General features: G+C 33.2%; 1 protein-coding gene across 1 annotated transcript in view; it reads right to left on the bottom strand.

Moving 5' to 3' along the window:
- The window catches only part of Ptpmeg2 (Protein tyrosine phosphatase Meg2), a 46,201-nt gene that overhangs the window by 12,126 nt on the left and 11,085 nt on the right, over positions 1-22,990 (bottom strand). Inside the window, exons 4-7 of the mRNA XM_089101833.1 lie at positions 18,423-18,635; positions 16,857-16,995; positions 13,559-13,754; positions 2,536-2,926 (exon numbers count right to left, since the gene is read on the bottom strand). Of these exons, the coding sequence (XP_088957959.1) occupies positions 2,536-2,926; positions 13,559-13,754; positions 16,857-16,995; positions 18,423-18,635 (939 nt within the window). The remainder of the gene's footprint in view (positions 1-2,535; positions 2,927-13,558; positions 13,755-16,856; positions 16,996-18,422; positions 18,636-22,990) is intronic.

Consider the following 22,990-nt stretch of genomic DNA (forward strand, 5'->3'; position numbering starts at 1 on the left):
AACTTCAAAAAAGGCTCATTTGATTGAAAATTCAAAGGGCTAGTCCCCTTTTTAATGGTCGAAAGTGATTGGAGGGCAACTAACCCCCTCTCACACCCAACTTTTCCCCAAACACATCCAATCAAAATTTTAAGACAGCCATTTGTTCCACGCAGTTTAAAGTTCAGGCAATTATACCTTTGAGTAGGGCACTTCCCCTACAGTCTTCAGGGCAAGGGTTATAAGTTATGCCCTGGGGGTATATAAGTTTTTATTGAAATCGTTGTCGTAGAAAATTGAAAAAATGCTCATTTGATTGGAAATTCAAAGGACTAGAGCGCTTTTTAATAGTAGAAAGTGATTTGAGGGCTACTAACCCCCCTCTTACGCCCACCTTTTTCCCAAACGCATCCAATCAAAATTTTTAGATAGCAATTCTGTTCAGTGTAGTTGATTTCCAGATAGAAATTATGTTTTTGAGGAGGACACTCTCCCACAGCCCTCAGGGCAAGGGTTGTAAGTTTTGCCCTGGGGGCATATAAAGTTTTTATAGAAAGCGTTGTCATAGAAACTTCAAAAAAGGTTCATTCGATAGGAAATTCAAAGGGCTATTACCCTTTTTAATAGCCGAAAGTGATGGGAGGGTAACTAACCCCCCTCTCACGCCCACCTTTTCCCCAAACACATCGAATCAAAATTTTAAGATAACCATTTTGTTCAACATAGTTGAAAGTCACGGAAATTAGGTCTTTGAGGATGACAAACTTCCCACAGCCCTCAGGGCAAGGGTTGTAAGTTATGCCCTTGGGGCATATAAGGTTTTTATAGAACGAGTTGTCGTAGAAACTTCAAAAAGGGCTCATTCGATTGGAAATTGAAACGGCTAGTACCCTTTTTCATAGTCGAAAGTGATTGGAAGGCAACTAACACCCATTCCACGCTCACCATTTCCCCAAAAACCTCCAATCAAAATTTTGTGATAGCAATTTTGTTCCACGCAGTTTAAAGTTCAGGAAATTATACTTTTGATTAGAACACTCCCCCTACAGTCTTCAGGGCAAGGGTTATAAATTATTCCCTGGGCGCATCTAAGTTTTTATTGAAATCATTGTCGTAGAAACTTGAAAAAGGGCTAATTCTTTTGGAAATTCAAAGGGCTAGTGCCCTTTTTAATAGTCTCGAAAGTGATTTGAGGGCAACTAACCCCCCTCTCACGCCCTCCTTTTCCCAAACACATCCAATCAAAATTTTTAGATAGCCATTTTATTCAACGTAAAGTTTTGGAAATTAGGTCTTTAAGGATGACAACCCCTCCACCCCCACAGCCCTCAGGGCAAGGGTCGTAAGTTATATATATATATATATATATATATATATATATATATATATTGTTATATATATGTGTGTGTGTGTGTGTATATATATATATATATATATATATATATATATATATATATATATATATATATATATATATATATATATATATATATATATATATATATATATATATATATATATATATATATATATATATATATATATATATATATATATATATATATATATATATATATATATATATATATATATATATATATATATATATATATATATATATATATATATATATATATATATATATATATATATATATATATATATATATATATATATATATATATATATATATATATATCTTATTATATTACTTATACATCATTACAGTTTCATATGATATTAATTAGTTATCTAGCTGTACTCTTACTAATCGCAGTTTTGAATCGAAGTCTTCAGGTTAATTTTATTTGGAATACGCATAGTGAATTTATAACGTATTAGGCAGAAAGAGGCATAGGTTTATTTAGACGTTTTCGTAATTTGTTCCCGGTTTCTGCGTTAAACATTATTCATGGTACGATTATTCAACCAAGTAATGTATAGGGGTGCCCCTCTTTGGGCACTCATGGGGCAAGAGGGAGAAAACCAGAGTGAAGTGTGAGGGAGAAAAAAAAGAGAGAAAAAACATCATATACAACAAAATAGTGTACTGTGTTGTCTATTAACATACAATATAGAGTTAAGAGACGACAACTTTATATAATATAAGCTTAGTCAAATTGGCTTTGAAAGAAATTGCCAACAAATATAGGCAGTAAAACAGTCAACTGAGGGGAAGGGTGGCTTTATTTGTACCCTCATCCAAAGTTCTTCAATTTTTAATAGCTTTCCCATAGTTTCCTTTATTTTGAATTTAAATCATTTTTTTTAATTGGATTACCATTCCTTTCTACCCTGTATTTTCTTTCACTTATTTTTTTATCTTTACGTTATTTATTTAATTTTCTTTATTAATCTTCCTTGAAATTTATTGGTTCGGTTAATAAGTCTGATTTGTAGCTTTTTTTATTATTATTTTTCTTCGTTTTTTTTTATTTTTCTTGAAAGAAAAAAATACATAAAAACAGAAAAATCCACTTTTTTATTGGCATAAACAACAAACATGAACTTGACTGAGGGTATAACCTAATATTAAGGGATTTTTAAAATACTTACTTTCAAATTTGTTAAATGTAAATTTGTTATAACATAATCCGGTTGATTTTCAACAGCCATATTTACAATTTCATAATCTCCATAACTTTCCTTTCCTTCCTCCTCAATAGGCCAATACTGTGCACACTTCGTCCTACTCCTCTCCACTGCTCTAGTCAGCATTACCACTAGCAAACATTGTTGCTCCCACACCATTCGCCAAAAATCTGGAGCCGTTTTGGGAAGTGGACCTTGAGTAAATATGAACGCTCTCTTTTGACGATAGCCATCAACAAAGTTGGCGTTGATATAGTCTGTAGATGGCTCTCCATCCAGTACTTCTAGGGTAACACGGCTGTGGTCGAAGCAAAGGACATCTGTATATCGGTTTTTAGGAAGATTTAAACGTAACCTAAAAAAATATATTACGTATTACGTAAAAAACATAAGTAATCTAAAAATACATAAAATAAACGTAATCTAAAAAAATTTTAATATGTAAAAATATGAAATCAGAATTATCAGAACTATTATAATCAGATCAAAATCAGATAAAAATCAGGTAAATCAGAACTATTCAGATAAAATCAGATATAATCAGATAAAAATCAGAACTATTCAGATAAAATCAGATATAATCAGATAAAAATCAGAACTATTAAGATAAAATCAGATATAATCAGATAAAAATCAGAACTATTCAGATAAAATCAGATATAATCAGATAAAAATCAGAACTATTCAGATAAAATCAGATAAAAATCAGAACTATTCAGATAAAATCAGATATAATCAGATAAAAATCAGAACTATTAAGATAAAATCAGATATAATCAGATAAAAATAAGAACTATTAAGATAAAATCAGATATAATCAGGTAAAAATTAGAACTATTAAGATAAAATCAGATATAATCAGATAAAAATCATAACTATTAAGATAAAATCAGATATAATCAGATAAAAATCAGAACTATTCAGATAAAATCAGATATAATCAGATAAAATCAGAACTATTCAGATATAATCAGATAAAAATCAGAACTATTCAGATAAAATCAGATCTAATCAGATAAAAATCAGAACTATTCAGATATAATCAGGTAAAAATTAGAACTATTCAGATAAAATCAGATATAATCAGATAAAAATCAGAACTATTCAGATAAAATCAGATATAATCAGATAAAAATCAGAACTATTCAGATAAAATCAGATAAAAATCAGAACTATTCTCATAGTGATGCATAAACTACCAGTGTACTCACTGACAAGAAACCAAAGAAGTTCACAAAGATATCGACGCTTTTTCGGGTTATAACAAATGCTTTACAAATCTTATCTTTAAATGTGTAAGAAAGAACCAAGAAAAGTCGCAAGGAAAAAACAGCCAGTTAGAGGCCTAAGAAAACATAGAGAAGTAGACAAATTCCAGTAAACAGTAGCTTTCAAGAAAGATCTGAGGAGTAGTGACTAGAGCTGGTTTCATTACGTTCGGTTTTCATATAAAAACTGAATTAAGAATCAATTTCTTTTTCTTTCGAAGAATCAAAACATAAAAATAGCGTTCAATACAAGCAGCCATCTTGTTTAAAAAAAAAGACTATGGAAAAAATTCAGAAGTGAAGGGTAACTTTTTTTCCTCTTCTATGGGAAAATTCATGACAGAAATGTAACTTATTTTTCGCTTCTTTGAAAAAAATTCAGTACAGAAGTGTAGTTTTTTTCTCTTCTATGGGAAAATTCAGGACAGAAGTGTAACTTGTTTCTCTTCTATGGGAATTATTCCTTTCTCTTCTTTGGGAAAATTCAGGATGGAAGTGTAGCTTTTTTCTTTTCTATGGAAAAATCCAGAACTGAAGTGTAACATTTTGTGTAGAAAAATTCAGAGTACAGGGTCGTAACTTCTGGCTCTTACCAGATCTTTCCCAACCAGCCCGGTTTAATCTTCAGGCCACTCTACTCCTATAAGTCGATCAAATGCGTTGTTTCTGAAAAGTTGAATGATGCCATCTATTCCATTAGGGTATAGATGGCAGAAGCATAATTGAAGTTTTACATCTAGGCTACAGTTTCTAATTAAGAGCTTCTAAATCTTATTCTAAAATAGCTTCATTACATTCGGTTATAGTTTAAAACCCTTTAAAATTTGCATAACCTCTTAAGAACAGAAGCCAACATAAAAAAGAACTCAGGAGGGAGGGGGTGGTGGATCTCGTCCTAATAAGGTTCAATCCAATGTTGATGGTCCTTGCGGTACTCTCTATACTTGCGGTATCAGTGTAGTTTCTCAAAAATTTCAGAAACAGAGAAGTTCGTAAATAGTCTGACGCTTATTTTGAATTATAAACTAGCTCTTTGTGAGTCTCATCGTTAAGTAGTACATTAAATAACTAAGAAAAGAAAAAAACATCTTCCACCAAGGCACTACTTCTATTTGCTTCAAAATCTCCTCCAAGTTTATCTAACCCCTTTTTATTCTTCATAAATTTAAAACTCTTTTATTCGTCCTCTACTTGAATATGCTTATTAGGTTTGGTACCCTGGCATACCGAGTGGGGACTCGGATTAAATTGAATTATATACAAAAAAGAGCCCTGTGAATAGTTGTAAGTCCACCTATCATCACTAAGATAATTTATTTTATTCAAATAATTATTTATTTTTCAAATTTATTTATTATAGTATTTTTCAATTTTATTATTTATTTATTATTATTATTATTCATAATATATTTTATTATTCATTTAACGTCATTATAACCTCCATTATGACTAAATAGCGTCAGGGCTTTGGCCACCAAGGTATGCTGCCTAGATAAAATCCCTTGCTCCCTCTTACTATAACGACGGGTTCGAACCCCTTAAGGGCAGAATAATAAGATTTTTTCTTCATTCATCAAAAAAGCAGTACTAACCCTCGATTCAAAATTATTTCCCCAAAAAACACTCTACGACTAGAGACCGCCTCCCTGGTGTTTCTCAGCCTCTACCTCTACCTCTAACTAGCGCTTTACTGAAAACACAAAACAATTTAAGAGTTTTGGTACGATTGAAACAAACCGATTAAGAACACTTTTTGAAAAAAACTAAAAGCATTTGAAGACTGTTGCTTTATATTATTTAATTTTTGTTCGTGTAATTTGGTATCACTTCTGCACAATGATCTCAGTTCAATGATTGAATCTCGGTTTGGCTCCGGTGATAAGGGAGCGGATGTTATCATCATCCGCTCCTTACTTCAAGGTACGAATTAACACTCATCCCATATCTAACAGGAAAACAAAATCATCATATTTCAATTTTGAATTTCATCCCAGATTCCTTGTTTAATCTATTTTATTCACATTTTTAATAAGCTCATCCTTTTCCAGGTTTTTTTTTACCTAATTTTGAGGTATTAGGATCTTTCACTATAATTTCATGTCTTGATCGTTGTCATTATGAATTCTGCCTGTTCGATAGTAAGGATACTTCATTCTTGTATTGCGTTGCCTTATAACTGATTCACTAGCAGCCTGTGATAGTTCATTTTAACGGTATACATTTCTTGTGTTTGTCGATTGATCTCAAAACTCCGAATTCAGATAGATAAATGTTTGTGATATTTCATTTTATACAATCCATAACTTCTTCATATTGTCAACACATCTAACTTACTGTAATTATAACTTCTTCATTTGCCAACACAAACCTTAACTTTCACTGAGTTTCACCGAAATTTTCACCAAAATTTAAACGCTAAATAATACAACTTCTTCATTTGCCAACAAAATCCCTAACTTTCACCGAGTTTCGCCGAAATTTCAACGCTATATAATACAACTTCTTCATTTGCCAACATAATTCCTAGCTTTCGCCAAACTTCACCGAAATTTAAACGTTAAATAATATAACTTCTTCATTGGCCAACAAAATCCCTAACTTTCACCAAGTTTCATCAAAATTTAACCGCTAAATAATACAACTTCTTCATTTGCCAACATAATCCCTAGCTTTCACCAAACTTCACCAGAATTTAAACGCTAAACAATACAACTTCTTCATTTGGAAACACAATCTAAAACTTTCACCGAAATTCAAAAGCTGAAAAATACAACTTCTAGTTCATTTGTCAACATAATCCTCAACTTTCACCGAAATTTAAACGATAAATAATAAAACTTTTTCACTTGCCAAAAAAATCCGTAACACCGAGTTTCACCAAAATCTAAACGCTAAATAATACATCTTCTTCATTTGCCAACATAATCCCTAGCTTTCACCAAACTTCATTGAAATTTAAACGCTAAATAATATAACTTCTTCATTTGCCAACACGATCAAAACTTGCACCGAAATTTAAACGCTAAATAATATAATTTCTTCATTGGTCAACAAAATCCCTAACTTTCACCAAGTTTCACAGAAATTTAAACGCTAGATAGTACAAGTTCTTCATTTGCCAACATAATCCCTAGCTTTCACCAAACTTCATCGAAATTTAAACGCTAAATAATAATTTCCAATTAAAGAAAACATAGGTGATATGTCACTTTGGTTTTGGAATTTATATCCGTATCGAAGCTTTTTGGAATTGCAATTTCAATCTTTTTATTTAATTAAATAAAGAAAAAAGTTTTTTAAACCGAAAATAAGAAGCGACATTAAAACTTAAAACGAACAGAAATTATTCTGTATATGAAAGGGACTGTACCCTCCTCAACGCATCGCTCTTTAAGCTAAAGTTTGATTCTTTGTCACAATTTTAATTTTAAAAACAATAAAAACTTGAGCGTAAAGAGCGAGGTGTTGAGGAGGAAACAGCCCCTTTCATATACGGAATAATTCATTTTTTTTTAATTTTAGGGGGTGTTTCCCCCCTATTTCAAAAATCAGGCAAATTTTCTCAGGTTCGTAACTTTTGATGGGTAACACTAAACTTGATAAATTTTATATGTTTGGAATCAGCATAATAAGCTGATTCTTTGGATGTATCTATTGACATTAAAATTCCGTTTTTTACAGTTTCGGTTACTATTGAGCCGAGTCGCCCCTTACTTACGGTTCGTTACCACGAACTGTTTGATCAGTCAATTTACTTTATTAACTGAATCTTTTTATTTCATTTTTATCTCAATCCTTTCTTACTGTCTGTTAAAAACAACAAAGTTCGTTGACAGTAACTTTATTCTTAGCTCAATTTCCTGATTTCGACACCTTCAATTGGATTTTATTTCCATAGCATCAACGGAAACCTAATTACAGAATCTGCAATACAAAAAGAACAAATATAAAACTAATAATAAAAATAGGTAATGAAGCACCTTACACTAGTGATTAAATGAACAAAAGCACTTGATTTCACTGTAAAGAAGAAAAGAGAAATTTCTGAAAGAGAGATCACTAGCAAAATAGATTTGTAGAAAAAGAGAGTTACTGCCCAATACTATTTTAATAGTATATTTATCCTAATTGGTTTATTTTTGTGACGTATTTTCGCAAGCCAATCACATTATTCCTCATTTCTGGAGAGATAAAGTTAAAACTGGATGTTTGGGGTTCTCTAGGAGAAAACAAACTTAAAGAAGCAGCATATGTAGCAAGTTTCAATTAGTCATGTTTCCTTGTTGTTTTTTTCTTTCAATTTTAATGAGTTACTGCCCAATACTATTTTAATAGTATTTTTATCCTAATTAGTTTATTTTTGTGACTTATTTTCGTAAGCCAATCACATTATTCCCCATTTCTGGAGAGATAAAGTTTAAACGGGAGGTTTGGGGTACTCTAGGAGGAGACAAACTTAAAAAAGCAGCATTTTAGACAGCTAATTTTATGCTCTTTTTTATGGTCATAGGCGCGTTTGTGACAATTCCCCCCCTCCCTAATGGTCTCAAATATAGCCCTAGCTATATACGTAAATAATGATTAAAATGATGAAATGCATACTTATATTATGTAGCAATTTTCATTTGGTCACGTTTCCTTGTTTTTTTCTTTCAATTTTTATCCATGCTTTTTAATAATTTTAAATACAAAAATTCTTCATTGAATTTACTATAAAACCCCATAAATTCGAAATGGAGCCATTTTCTTGTATCCTTGAGATCGTGTCACTGCGATATGAAAAGATAGAAGAATCAAGAAAAACACCCCCTCCGCGGAAAATTATTCCCCATGGAAAATTCTCCGTCTACCAATAAACGATCATACTTTTTTATTTAAAAGCATTCAAAAAAATTCCCCCTGCGGACAATCATTTTCCCAGAAAAAGCTAAATAATATATTTTGTGTAGTTGCACATAAGGAGTAATAATACTTACCAGTAACATTCTACTTTATAATTAATTTAATCATTAAAATTATTTCTTAAGCCTACATTTTATGTACTCGATACTACTAATTATTTTTTTTTCTATGTCAGGTGTAGCTGGTTCTTGACCAGCTTCGTTTTATCCGTACAAGTATAATTCTATCAAGTATGCAAGACACTCAAAAAATGACAATAAAACAATCAATCAGCTATCTTTCAAAATCGGCGTTTTTGACTAATATTTAATAATGTTCTAAGTGTTTATTTACCTTCCTACCCCCCCCCCCCCAAAAAAAAAAAACTATCGCTTGATTTCCGGTGTAGAGTTTCACTAGGAGACAGACAGATTCGCACCCAATAGCCACGTAGTCACAAAAAGGAAAAAACAAAGTTAGCAAGAAAAAAAATCAATTAGGTTACATAATGACGTCCCAGACGCGACGTAATGATGTTCCAGATCATGACGTTCCAGGATCATTTTAGAATGTGTCTAAATTGGTTAAACGGCAGCCATGGTATAAAGAAAACGACATTGTTTTAGATCATGATATGACTTAGGGCAATGTGAGCCTCGTTTTTTAACAAATGTTTTTTAGAACATTTAGAGCGTTTTTTAGTGAATGCGAGCCCCGTTTTGTACTAAGATCATAAAACTTTTGTCAGAAAATATTTTTTTCGATAATCATATGGCTCTGATCTTACTCCTTGGGCCATTTTTCGCGAACATCTTTCTTCATTCTAATCTGATCAGCGGTCTAACCTTTGATCAGTCTAACCTTCAGCGGTCTAACCTTTGATCAGTGGCGGATCCAGGGGAGGGGGAGGGGGCGCCCCCCAGACGTAGTCTAAAGTAGTGTAATTTACTTAATTAACTCAAGTTTGCGTTAATTAAACTTGCTCCTAACGCAAATTTATCGGATCAACCTATTTTACGCCCCTAAAAAAAAATCCTGGATCCACCCTTGCCTTTAATCAGATTACCCTCAAAGTTCTATCTTCAATTATTTGGCCGTGAGCTGTAAGATCTTAGCACTTTCATGAACCAAAAATTTACCTGAGCAGGAGATAAGACCTTAGCACTTTGATAAGTAAAAAACGGGCTTATAGTCTGAAGTGGGTGTTACACTAATCGCTGGTTTGAAAAATTTTAAAAGTAACATTGTGCTAGTTCTCTGGTATTAGAGGCTGTAGTACTATGGTCAGTGGCGTAAAGATACTTCAAAAAATGTAATTAATACGAATATCAATTGCCTGCCGAAAAAATGCAATTATTTGTATCAAAAAAACTTTCCAAAAAATATATTTAGTATTTCGTTAATCTAAAAAGTATCTAAGCATTTGAATACACAAACGCTTAATATTAGTTATTATCTTCTTTACTTAATAAAGTACTTGGGATAAAGCATGTGAATAATATAGTTGGCAATAATATAGTTGGCAATACAAAAAGAGTGTTCAACAGATTTTCGGCAGTAAGGGTTGATTTGAATTTGCTTGCAGATAAATACAATTTCACAGATAAATGGCAGTTGAAATGAAATGTCACCCATTTTTTTTTCAGTGAAAAATGTTCGCCCTTTTTTTTTTTTTTTTTTTTCATTAAACCCATTTGAAACTTCCTTGACTTACAAATATTCAGTAAAATGAGATATTTCAATTATGATCGGAAAATTAATTCAAGATGAAAGATTTACGGTAAAGAACAAATAAAATCATTTCATTTAAAAATATTTATATAAATATAAATATTTATATAAATATTAAATTTATTAAATTAAAAATAATATTATTAAAAATATTTATTATTAAAATTATTAATTATTATCATTTATTATAAAATTTGTTATAATTTAAAATATAATTTAAAATTTATTATAAAATTTATTATAAAATTATTATTATTATTTATTATTAAAAATATTAAATATTAAATATAAATATTAAATATAAATATTAAATATATAAATATTTATATAAATATTTAAATAAATAGTAACCAATTAGTAGTTAAATTTATTTTCATAAACGGCATTCAAACATATTTCCAAACAATCTAAAAAGTACTTCAATACGTATTTAAATATATTCATAACACTAACTGAAAGTTATTAAATCGTTTTCCCTTTCCTTTTCGTTTATTTGTTTTGAGTTTGTTTCAATATTTAAGCAAAGCATTGTACGCGGAGTGGAGAAATGTATTAGCCAGAAAGTAAAATTGTCCCGGAAAAGACCCATTTAAAGTTATATTCATTCAAAAATTAAAAGTTATAGTAGCATTCAAAATAACAAACAAAACAACATGCAACAAAGAATATACAACACTAATTCTCACACACGCTACATAGCTTGCGATGGAGACCACATCGACGTACAAATACAAACCCCCTATTTTTGTTTTTTCGTATGGTAATGGGGCGGTTGTGTAGAGATCGTTAATACAAAATCAATAGACTATATGAAAATAATCACAAAGGCTGCGTGGCTTGCGTAGGCGACTACATCGAAATACAACTTCAAACCACCTATATTGGTCTTTTCGGGTGGAAATGGGGCGGTTGTGTAGAGCTCGTAAAAACAAAAACAGTAGATTATATGAAAATAATCACAAAGGCTGCATAGCTTGCGTTGGCGACCAGATCGAAATACTAATACAAACCCCCTATGTTTGTTTTATCGGGTGGACAGGGCGCGCTTGTGTAGATTTCTTAAAAACAAAAACAGCAGATTATATGAAAATAATCACAAAGGCTGCGTGGCTTGCGAAGGAGACTAGATCAAAGTACAACTACAAACCACCTATGTTTGGTATTTCTGGTGGAAACGGGGTGGTTGTGTAGATCTCGTAAAAACAAAAACAGCAGATTATATGAAACTAACTAGAGATCTTAAAAATAACTATAAATTAATGAGGTTTGGAGGTATAATTTTTAGGTCCTTCCTCTTGAAAGAAGCACCCAGAAAGAGAATTGAATAATCACAGATCTTTTTTAGTATACCAAGTGGGAGCAAAACTAGTCATACATGGGTGCCAGTGGGTGCTAATTCACGAAGATGAGAGGAGGCAAAGGAATTTTCCTCTTTTTTTTTAAATGAATCTTTAGCGAAAGGTATTTTCAAAATCTAGTGAGAGGCATTTGTTTTATTTTTGAAATGAAAATAGCGAAAAAGATGTTCTCAAAATCGGGGGTGGGGGTGCAATGACATCTAGAACGGCGATTGCACGCTGTCCTCTCTCCCTAGTGGTACTCCTGGAGGGTGGGAGATGTGTCCTGACCCCAGTCTTATTTATAATAGTGTATTTTTGGCTATCTCAGTTTTTAGCTAAGAGTACTCTAATAGGGTTAAATCGAGAAATATTCTTAGTAAATTTTATACATTATACTTTTTTTTAGATCTGGTGTACCCTTGTTCGTATCATTGGTTCAAGGAGGGATGGCGAGGCTAGGTCTGGATTTGTTACTTTTTGGATAGTATATATTTTCAGAATAATATACAGACTGAGTAATAAGTATATATTTCATTAGTATTAACAAGAAAAATAATGTATGTTTTCCCCGTCTACTAATCATTTTTGAGAAAAAAAATTCTTCCATTTCCTTCGAGGTATTGTTTCAAACTCATTGCCGATTGTAGCCTATGTTCGTGCAAACTTTCAAGGGTGCCAATTGGTAGGGGGAGGAGGGGGAATTCTCCTCTAGGTTTTGAAAAATGCTTCTTGTTGTATCTTTCTAAAAAAGTATGGAAGAAAATCCAATCCTTTCCCCTACACTTTCGTGAATGGGCATCCCTGCAAGATTTAGTTAACAACTAAAATTAAAACAAACAACAAATTAACCAACAGCAATTAACAATTTAATTAACGGTTAACAATTTTATTTTAGCAGATTTTGCGGGGTATTTACGTTTCATGACGTAACATTTTAAAAAATAAATCTTAACAAAATTGTTAAGAACAATTCTTTACAGTTTTCGCTTCTAATTTTTTAGTCCTACTAGCCTACCAAAACTGTTCTAGCCTATCACTATCATGGATGTTTGCATTATACGTTCGTTAGTATTAACTTAATAAAAATATTTTATTATTAAATATTTTATTAATACTATTATTAAAAATGTTTCAAAACATTCAACAATATTTCCATGATCACATAATTAAATAACAACTACTTAATTTTTAAATACTAATTAGTACCCAACTGGCATGATTGACTGAAAAACAATTTTTTTTTTATCTCTCTCCAGAAAGATAAAAGAAAGCTCAATCGTCATAAAAATAGATAGCTTCATTACATATTTATGTACGGAAGCCATTATTTTTATTAAAAGAGTTTTTTCGGTCGAAAAGGGGACCATAGAGGTCTGATCTGAAACAGAAGCGAAACCAATCTTCCCCCATACTAAAAAAAAAGAGAAGAAAGAAAGCGTGCAAGGTTAGTAGCCGAAGGAGAATTCGACCCCTGTTAGAATCTGGCTTTGAACTCGAATCTTACCTAAAATTATTGAAAGCTCCCCCAGGAGTTCGACTCTTAATATCAACTTATTAACCACTTAATTCATTTCTTTCAACTGTGGTCGCCTGATTCACCTGAGTCCCCGTTATTCAACTCTGGTCCGTAATATACACCCGGACCAGATCCGGGAAGGAACCAAATATCCACCCAAACTAACACAAAATCGATCGGGTACCGGAAACAACAGCTGTCAAAGGGGCATTTATCTCCAACCAGAATTTAGATTTAAACTCAAGTCTTACCTAGAATTATTGAAAGTCCCCTCGGGACTTCGACTCTTAATTTCAGCATATTCACTATATAATCCTTTTCTTCCAACTGTGGATAAATGCTGAAGGAGTTGATGGAGGGTCATTCCATTTGTTGGTTCACCAAGGGAATCGTCATCACTAAAACCACTCGAAGAAGCAGGTGATGGAGGAATGGGGGAGCCTTGTCCTGAAATTTAGTATTTCCATACATACGACATAGGTATTTCAGCATATCTGTTGATGACGTTCACTGTACACGTGATCGAAATATCCAGCATCTTTTGATTATTTTCCACAATTCAATTAAATGATTTATCCCTATTTTAACCGTTATTTATCGTCAATATTTCCGTGTTTCAAAACCTACGGCCGTTTTCCCATTGTGAATTCCCCTTAGAAATTGCAACGCCATTTTAAAATTGAATAGGTGGGTGGGTTAGGTGGGATATATTAATAGCCAACCAGTGAAATAGGAGGAGATATATTTTGGAATAGGTGGGATATTTAAAATATTTCAGCAGCGATAATGAGCTGGGATATAATTGTTCAAATACGGTATTTTTCGGATAGAATATGGTATATTTAAGTTACTATAATTAGCGACAGATAGTTTCCTAGCTTCGGTAAATTTGGGGTAGAGAATGGAAATGGCAATGAAAATATACTCCTATAATTTTTAAAGCATAATAGTTTAATTATGGACAATAAGGTATTTGATCACAAAATGGCCCATAATTCGTCATGGTACTTACATGATGGTAAGACGACTGACCTTATTGATTATTCTATTGTAAATCAAAGACTCACAGGGTCGATACAAGACACCAGTATATATAGGAGTGCTATTAGGTGTAGGAGAGCATGAAATCCTAAGATTAATTCCTTTGATTCAGAATTCAGCAACCACCTTTCAGATAAAAAAAAAATCGATAGAATATAAAGCTACATAAAAACTAACACGAGCAGAAAAAATTTAAATAGTCAAAAAAGTCAAAAATTAAAAACAATAGTCAAAAGTAAAAAAAAAGTCAAAAAGTCAATTCAAGGGTAAAACAAACATAAAAGACTATAAATAAATAAGCGAAACCCAAAACGAACATAAATTACAATAAATAAGCAAATTAAACGAACTGAAACTATAGGTAAGAGGAACAGAGCTAACCCCACCTATGTCTTGTAAAGAACAGAACGCCATCTGCAATCTACTGACAACAATTCGACCGTCGGATTCATTTGACATAATATAAAAAGGAAAAAGAAAAAAAGAAATTAATATTAGCTAAGATTACTGAAAAGACTTAACGGACTGCAAACTGACAGCTTAATCTATAATGGTGCTTATTCCTGGAGTTCTCAGCAGTTTTTGATTTATTCACTTTATAAAAGAGAGAAAAGTTTAAAATCTGTTATGATTTCAGTAAAGTGTGAATGCCTAGAAGTAGTAGTAGCGGTAGAAGTAGCAGCAGTCGTGGTAGTAGCAGTAAATCAGGAATAATAGTATGCACATAGTGCCTTTTAGTTAGTTCAGTATCCACCTGAACATTCCCTGAACCTTAGCCTTAATAATAGTAGCAGAGGTAGTATTATGCACACGGTATCTTTTGGTTAGTTCCCCCCTCAACATCCCCTGAAATTTTCAACTTAATACCCTAAGCCGTTCCTGAGATATTTGTGATGAACTCTTTTAATAACCTTTATGCAGCGGGTATCTTTTGATTTAGTTCAACATCTCCCTCAAAATTCCCTGAAAGTTTCACCTTAATATACTTAGCCTTAACAGTAGTAGTAGTAGTAGAAGTAGAAGTAGCAATAGCAGAAGTAGCAGACGCAACAGTAGTACTAATAGTAGTATGTATATAATGCCTTTTCGTTAGTTCAACATCCACCTAACATGCTAGAAATTTTGAACTTTATATTCTAAGAAGTTTGAGTTTGAACTTTATACAGCTTACAGTCTAAGCTGTTTGTAAGATATTACTGCTGCATCCTTTTGACAACATGCATGAATATCAAGTGTTTTGATTTATTTCCAAGATTCTTCTCAAGATTTATAGAAAGCTTCACCATGAATACCCTTAGCCTTAATAATAGAAGTAGCATGCACTTAGTGCCTTGTGATTAGTTCAATAGTCCCCTTAATACCTTAAGTTTCATCTTGATAACCTTCCCCTCAGAGCTAGAAATAGTATTATCAGTAACAGTAATAGTAGTATACACATAGTGCCTTTTCGTTAGTTCAGCATCCCCTTCGTCATGCCAGAAAGTTCCAACTTAATGCTCGAAGCGATTCCTGAGACATTGCTGATCAACCCTTTTGATAACCTAAATGCACATAGCGTGTTTTTGATATAGATCAACATTCCCTTAACATTATCAAACATTTTCACCCTAATACCTGTAGCCTTAGTAGTAGTAGTATTAGTAGTATGCACACAGTGCCTTCTGGTTAGTTCAACATCCCCCTCAACATGTCCTGAAAGTTTCAATTTATTATCCTAAGTCATTCCTGAGATATTGCTGATATGCTGTTTTGACATTTGTAATGACCTAATAAAGACAAAAACTGTCCGCGAAGCACCTAGTCGACTTGGGTGAGTACACCCTTAACCTTAAGTACACCCTTAACCTTAAGTACACCCTTAACCGACTTGGGTGAGTACACCCTTAAGTGAGATAGTTTTTCCTTTAAATTATATTACATCGCGCTGATGACGGCTATTGACTATGTAGCCGAAACATTCACTTGAGTTGTATTCACTGTTTTCAATGTCTTCACGAATTTCCTCGTTAGATTTTCTCATTCCAAATATTGTAAGGAAACAAACTCAATCAAAGATTTTCCAAAGGTCCGATTAATGGGTTTCTTTCCGTAATAAAGGGGAAAAAAATGAAAAAGGGAGAATAACAAAGGGGAATAAAGGGGGAAAATAAAAAAGGAGAGAGGGGAATACTGCAGAAAATGGGTATTTTTTTTTGGATTTCGACACTAATTCTCATTCTTGGAAAATGCCCAATTTTCGGATGCCGATTCATTGCGTCATTACTATTTATCCTCGGATTTTATCAATCTTGTGTCTGAACGGCTTAGAAAGCTCAATCAGGTGGTCTCACCAAATTCTACAATAAAAGGAAAAAATATATATACTTAAGAGAACAATTCGAAGTGGGTTAAAATGAATATTATCCAGTAAAAATAGCAGAAAATAATAATATCATTATTTTATTTGTATTATCGTGATACTGAATGGTTGTTTTGGAACGTAAAACAAAATTTCTTAAAAAAAAGTACCTTCTCCAATGGGGCTACCTCCATTGGGTGGAGAAACAGGTATAAAGGAGGCAGTAGATGGAACAGAAGTGGCAGTCTTTGCAATCTCGTCCGACAAAATAATATCTACGTCACCAGGTCCAATTGCTTCTCCATCTACCTAGAGTTTAAGAATATGCCCATTATTTTGGCATGAGGTAAAATGTCCAAGTTTGAAATATAATACAAAAATATGAAAATAGGTAGAATAAGTACAATGCAATACATGAATCAAAAGTAAAACGGAAAAAAGAGATCTTGAAAATACTTGACGGTTCAGCTAATTACTACAGTCGCCTTAACTAGATAAATAATTACTAAAAATACGAGGCTAAGCAGGACAATACGAGAAAACATTGGTAAACGTTACAGCCAGAAAAAAGAACAAATATGTGCGAAGGAATAGATGGGATATAGGGATATGTGGGACGTAAAAGAAGGGGTACCACATATTTGAAATTCCTAACAACAGGTAGAAGAGAGCTAATTAAATCTTCAATCGAAAATCGCCACGAAGTTACACTACAGGCTTGAAATTCCTATTCTACCCTGGCAGAAATTACATTCTTTATTTATTCAATCACGCTTTTACTGATAAATATGAAGGTGAAATTTGGCTTGTTTTTCTATTTCTTGTTTTTGCACTTAGGACGGCTGGCAGTAAGTCTCAGCAAGATTATTTTCATCTCCCTTTTTTCACGGTATTTAAATCACCTTGTTTACATACTTTATATTATAAATTATACGCAACTACAAACGACATAATTTTAAATTATAATTTAATTTAATTTCATTATAATTAAAAATTATAATTTTCCATATGCGACACACATAAGGAAAATACTTTGCTTTTGCTCCTCTCCCACTCCTCTATGAATCATCGAAGTACCCCAACGAAATTAAATGAAAAATATGTTTTAATATGGAATATCTAGATACCAGGACTAGACCCCTCCCTCTAAAAATCCAAAGAAGCACCCTTTAGAGCTGTAACTCGGCGCACCCATGCATTTTGGGAGTGGTTTTGTTCACCTGTATTGCATAAATATATGCGTGGATATAACACCCTTCATCAGAAAAATTATAAGACCCCAATCCAGCAAAAGTCTGCTCTCCCTCTCACTCTCTGCCTCACTTAAAATATAGGGGATGAGAAATTATGCAAAACTTTACAAGACAGATTTGCCTCATATTTTAAGCAGCCAAGATTGGCTACTGTAACCCCAGATTGACTACTATAATATTCTTAAAATTATAAAACTAAAAATATAAAATTAATAATTATATATACTATATATATATATATATATATATATATATATATATATATATATATATATATATATATATATATATATATATATATATATATATAATATATATATATATATATATATATATATATATATATATATATATATATATATATATATATATATATATATATATATATATATTATACTAACTTCGCAATTTTTGGGATTTAATAATGTCTTACAAGGTGATTTCCTTAATCAAAGTAGCATCACAGCATTCCAAAATACTTACGCAACTATCATCATTTTCTAAGGCGATATGCTCGTAGCTCGATCGGAGAAGATTCGGCAGCGAAGTATATTCACAAGGAGTACCGATGTCACCTAAGTCAGCATTTCTTGTTGTTACGGTTTGAAAACAAGTTCGAAGCCACGTTCCATGATCTAATTGAAGAGAGCCACCGAGTTCATGGGGTATAGCCATAACAGGAAGGTGGTCCATAAGCTGTGGATATGAATAAAAAGAATTTTGAACTGATATTTCCTGTCGACGCATAATGTTATTCATTACTTGTTATTACATAATTGAACCAATGTTATTATATAATTGAACCAATCAGGTTTTTACAATGTAGGATTATTTGGCTTCAGTATTCTGACATTCGTTTTATGGATAATACGATTGGCTTATAGAAATTGTAAACCAATTGTAGACTTCAGAACACTCAAAAACAGGATGTATAATTATTCTTGGTTCTTCCTTACTTATATGTACTACCTTCCTTAATATCCTTCCGCACTTCCTTACTATGCTGTAAATCAGCTTTATCTTAATTCCTTTGGGAACAAAAAACAACACAAACTTACTAAGGACTGAAATACCAACAGTCCAACTTTCATGGTCAGATTTCTCCTCCCAACCAAGATAACTTGAAAGACAACCAAGATAACCATGAGTCTGGGGAGCTGGCGGTTGAAAAAATTCCCAATTAAAATCCGCATTTCAGACGCCAGGTGAGGCGGAAAAAGCGCAATAGCCTGCTCCAAAAACAAGAGCAGAAGAAGATAACTTGAAAACTAAACATCATTATTATCAACATTATTATGGATGAAAACGTCAAACTGAGCTTAGGCTTATGCAACAAATGAACTAAATACCATACTGGATCGACTATAATGGATCCAACAGCTTTGATGGCTCAGTCACGTCAAACGGGTGAGTTTAGGCTCACCAAGATAAATTCGAGTCTGGAAAGCTGGCGGTTAAGTAAATTCCCAATTAAAATCCGGGGATCAGACGCTAGGTGAGGCGAAAAAGGCGCCACCTTTTCCGCCTCTCGCTGTTATTTTGACAGCCTTGATTATATTTACCTTGCCATTGGGTTGTTTTGAAAACTTGTTTCAAGTCAACAAGGCAATTATCTGGTATTTGTGTGAATTTCTATCAGTTTGTGAAACACTGTTTATTAAAAGGATTTTATCCCTATTTGAACTTTTATTTATCGTCATGGAAAGGCAGTGTGGTCTTCGAAATTATCTAGGGCAAAGGTTTGGCCTGTTTAGAGCTTCTTGCTTGATTTTAGCTTCACTTCGACAACAGAAAGATGCCATAATGACTTCGCACTGTGTTGCTGCTAAATTCCTTTCAGCAGTGTTCCTTTCGCTTTTTGCTAAAATTATTTTCTGTCTTCAGAAATGCCGAAAATAAATTTTATGGTCACGATTGTCACTTTTTTCAAGGATTCTTCAGACATACCTGGTTTTTAAGCAAGAATCGCAAGATTCTTCCACCAGTATTTTCTCCACACGTGACTTACTTGACTTAATCCCGCCCGTCCTTGATGGTCGTCTTAGATCCTTCTTCTTCCCATCTTCTTCGTAATGACATTAATGTGCTTTTTATATTCCTCAGAGGCTTCTACTAAAGGAAGGAGGTCCAAACCCGCCCGTCCTTGAAGGTCGTCTTGGACCCTCTTTCGTAATGACATTAATGCGCCTTTTATATTCCTCAGAGTCTTCTACTAAAGGAAGGAGGTCCAAAAGAAGTTGAAACACGGGATTTATTCTTCCACTTCGTTGGCCGGAAACTATAAGAGCGATAATTGTGGATTTGGCTATAGATGGTTTTTGGGAGAAGGAACTGACCCACCCGTTGGACGTGACTGAGCAATCAAAGCTGTTGGATCTTGGTGCAGATTGATTTTTCGATTTTAAGGTTCTCGAGGAGTTCAACATTGGCTTCTCTGTCTAGACAGGTGATTCTGATGTTTCGGCACAGGCATTTAGTTTCAAACGTTACGATTCAATACAGGTCAGCCACCTTCAACATCAAAGTTTCACACGAGTAGATTACCATTGGGATAATCAAGGCATGAAAATTTCTCTTTATAAGTTGTAGAGACCCATTCTTACTACCCCATTTGGGCATAAGGGATTTGAAACTGGAACTCACAAGTGTGAGATAAGATAAGATTTGTTCTTCATTAAATACACATACAATGATACACGTTATTATTCCCTCAAAGGCTCATTGGCCTGTAAAGAAGGGAGAAGACAAATGAGTTACTTACTCAGAGATGAAAAACAAAACAAAATTTAAAATGATCACTTACTCACAGACAGAAGAGCAAAAGGAGAAGAAAAGAAAACATAGATAAAATAATACTATACGAAAAAATAAAATAAATATACTAAAATAATTAATTTGATTAAATAGACTCAAACAAATAATAATAACAAATGAAAACATAATAATAATAATAATAAAAAACGGATAAAAATAATTTCTACGAAGCCAAAGAATTTTTAACTATTTTTTTTAAACGAACCGAATGAGTGGCACCTTCGAGCCGATTCAGGCAACTTATTCCAAACAATATGACACGCCATTAAAGGATTAAAATCTGACCTTATGCAAGGAGTAAATTGAACTTGAACATGATTTGTCATATTGCGAAGATTATAATTATTATGATCAGAGGTAAAAGATAGCGGAACACTTAGGGCCGGTGGAGGTCACCATGAAGCTGAGAAAAAGTAAAAAATGCACATGAAAGAATGTATAGTGACTCAAGATCATGCAATGGGATAACTAATGAACGATTAGTTTCCTGAATGAGGTGTCTAGCTTTATTGTAGACCTTAGAAAGTGGTTTTAGCAGTGAAGGAAAGGTTGACATCCACACTTGGACAGTAAGAAACGTAAGATTGGATCAAGCAGTGAAAAAGGATTTTCAAAATTGATCCAGGAAAAGTATGTCTAAGTTTCCTTAAAATATCAAGACTCCTGCATATCTTTATTTTAATAAAAATCAATGACTTTTGAAATATAGGTTTTCATCAACAAGAATGCCCAAAAAACGAACATATCGATCTTTAGATCTATGAATTATCCAATTTGGCTGGTGAATTTCTGATAACTGGGGATAAACCGGAGAAACACGCAAAAAAATAAAAAAACTGGACTTATAAAAATTTAGGGTAAGATAATTAGCATCCAGCCACAAAATTACCCTCCCAAACAAATTTTCCAAATTTAATTGAAGCTCAGATTCGCAGTTTCCCGATGTGCCAAGTGTGCTGTCATCAGCAAAACAAACATGGACATCAGAAGAAGGCGAACTATAGTTGCCACTATGGGCAAGGGAAGGATTAGGATGACAAAGTCTACAGCAATTAATAAGTTTCTGCTTTTTTACAACATAATAAAGATCATTTACATAAATCAAAAATTACACAGGCCCTAAAACTGATCCCTGGGGGACGCCAAAATTCACTTGTGAGGGTGACCGAAAAAGTGCATGAACAGAAATTCACCTATCCTTCAAATAAGACTGAAACCAAGAAAATACATTTCCCCTTATGACAAAATGAGACATCTTCGATAGAAGAATTTCATGGGTTAAGGAATCGAAAGCCTTACGAATATCCATGAATATAACAGCCAGAATCAATCCCGAATCTAACGCAGAAGGAATAAAATTCAAAAGGGTCATACAGGCATGTTCAGTGAGCCACCTTTTTATATTTTTTAAGCATTTTTTTTTGTCCCTGGTTATCAGACTACCCGGGTAAAGGAACTCGTCAAACCAACTGCACACTCTCTCCGTTAAGTTTCGGGTCTGGCTTAATTGTATTCCGCGCCTTTGTGAGAAATACATAGCCTTTATTTTGAATTCATTCACGACCATGCCAAAAGAGGCAGTCGCTTCGAGGACGTTGTTAGCTATGGCTTATAGCTAACATCAGCACTTTCCTCCATTTCGTCTATGTCATCAGCACACGTTCGCTTGCCGTTGAGATTCCCCCCCCCCATCTATGTGCACCACAGTTTGTTTTACCAGGAAAAAGACTGCTATCAGAAAGAGATGAAAATGTTCATGGGGCAGGAGGCATCCTTGAAGGACTCATGCGGACATCTTTAAGCTGTGTGGAAGCTTACCATATATGGCCGTTTATACCTTTTTATACCAGTGGAACCAAGAGTTCAGAATGTGGCTTCAAACTCTGAGGCCGAAAAATTCCTGACAGGCAGCGGATACGATCTTGTGGAAAAGATCTATTAGTAGTTTATACCGTACTTCCAGCAATATGCTTGGACTCTATCCAGACCAAGGGCCGTATTAGTCTTCAGTACTCAGATGGAATCCACCGCATCAAAGCTGAGGGGATGTGGGCTAGGGTCTGAGCCTGTAACAGGAAACAGTTCAAGGACATTGGATTTGAAAAAGGTAACATATTTAAAATTTAGGATTGCTTTACATTGAAAATTAGGATGAAAAGGGCTTGGAAACATGCAGAAAAAGAATTTAGGATTGCTTTACATTGAAAAGTAGGATGAAAAGGGCTTGGAAACATGCA

The sequence above is a fragment of the Artemia sp. Qi Xiang Cuo genome, chromosome 15, assembly GCF_049724085.1.
Source record: "Artemia sp. Qi Xiang Cuo chromosome 15, ASM4972408v1, whole genome shotgun sequence".
Taxonomy (NCBI): Eukaryota; Metazoa; Arthropoda; class Branchiopoda; order Anostraca; family Artemiidae; genus Artemia; species Artemia sp. Qi Xiang Cuo.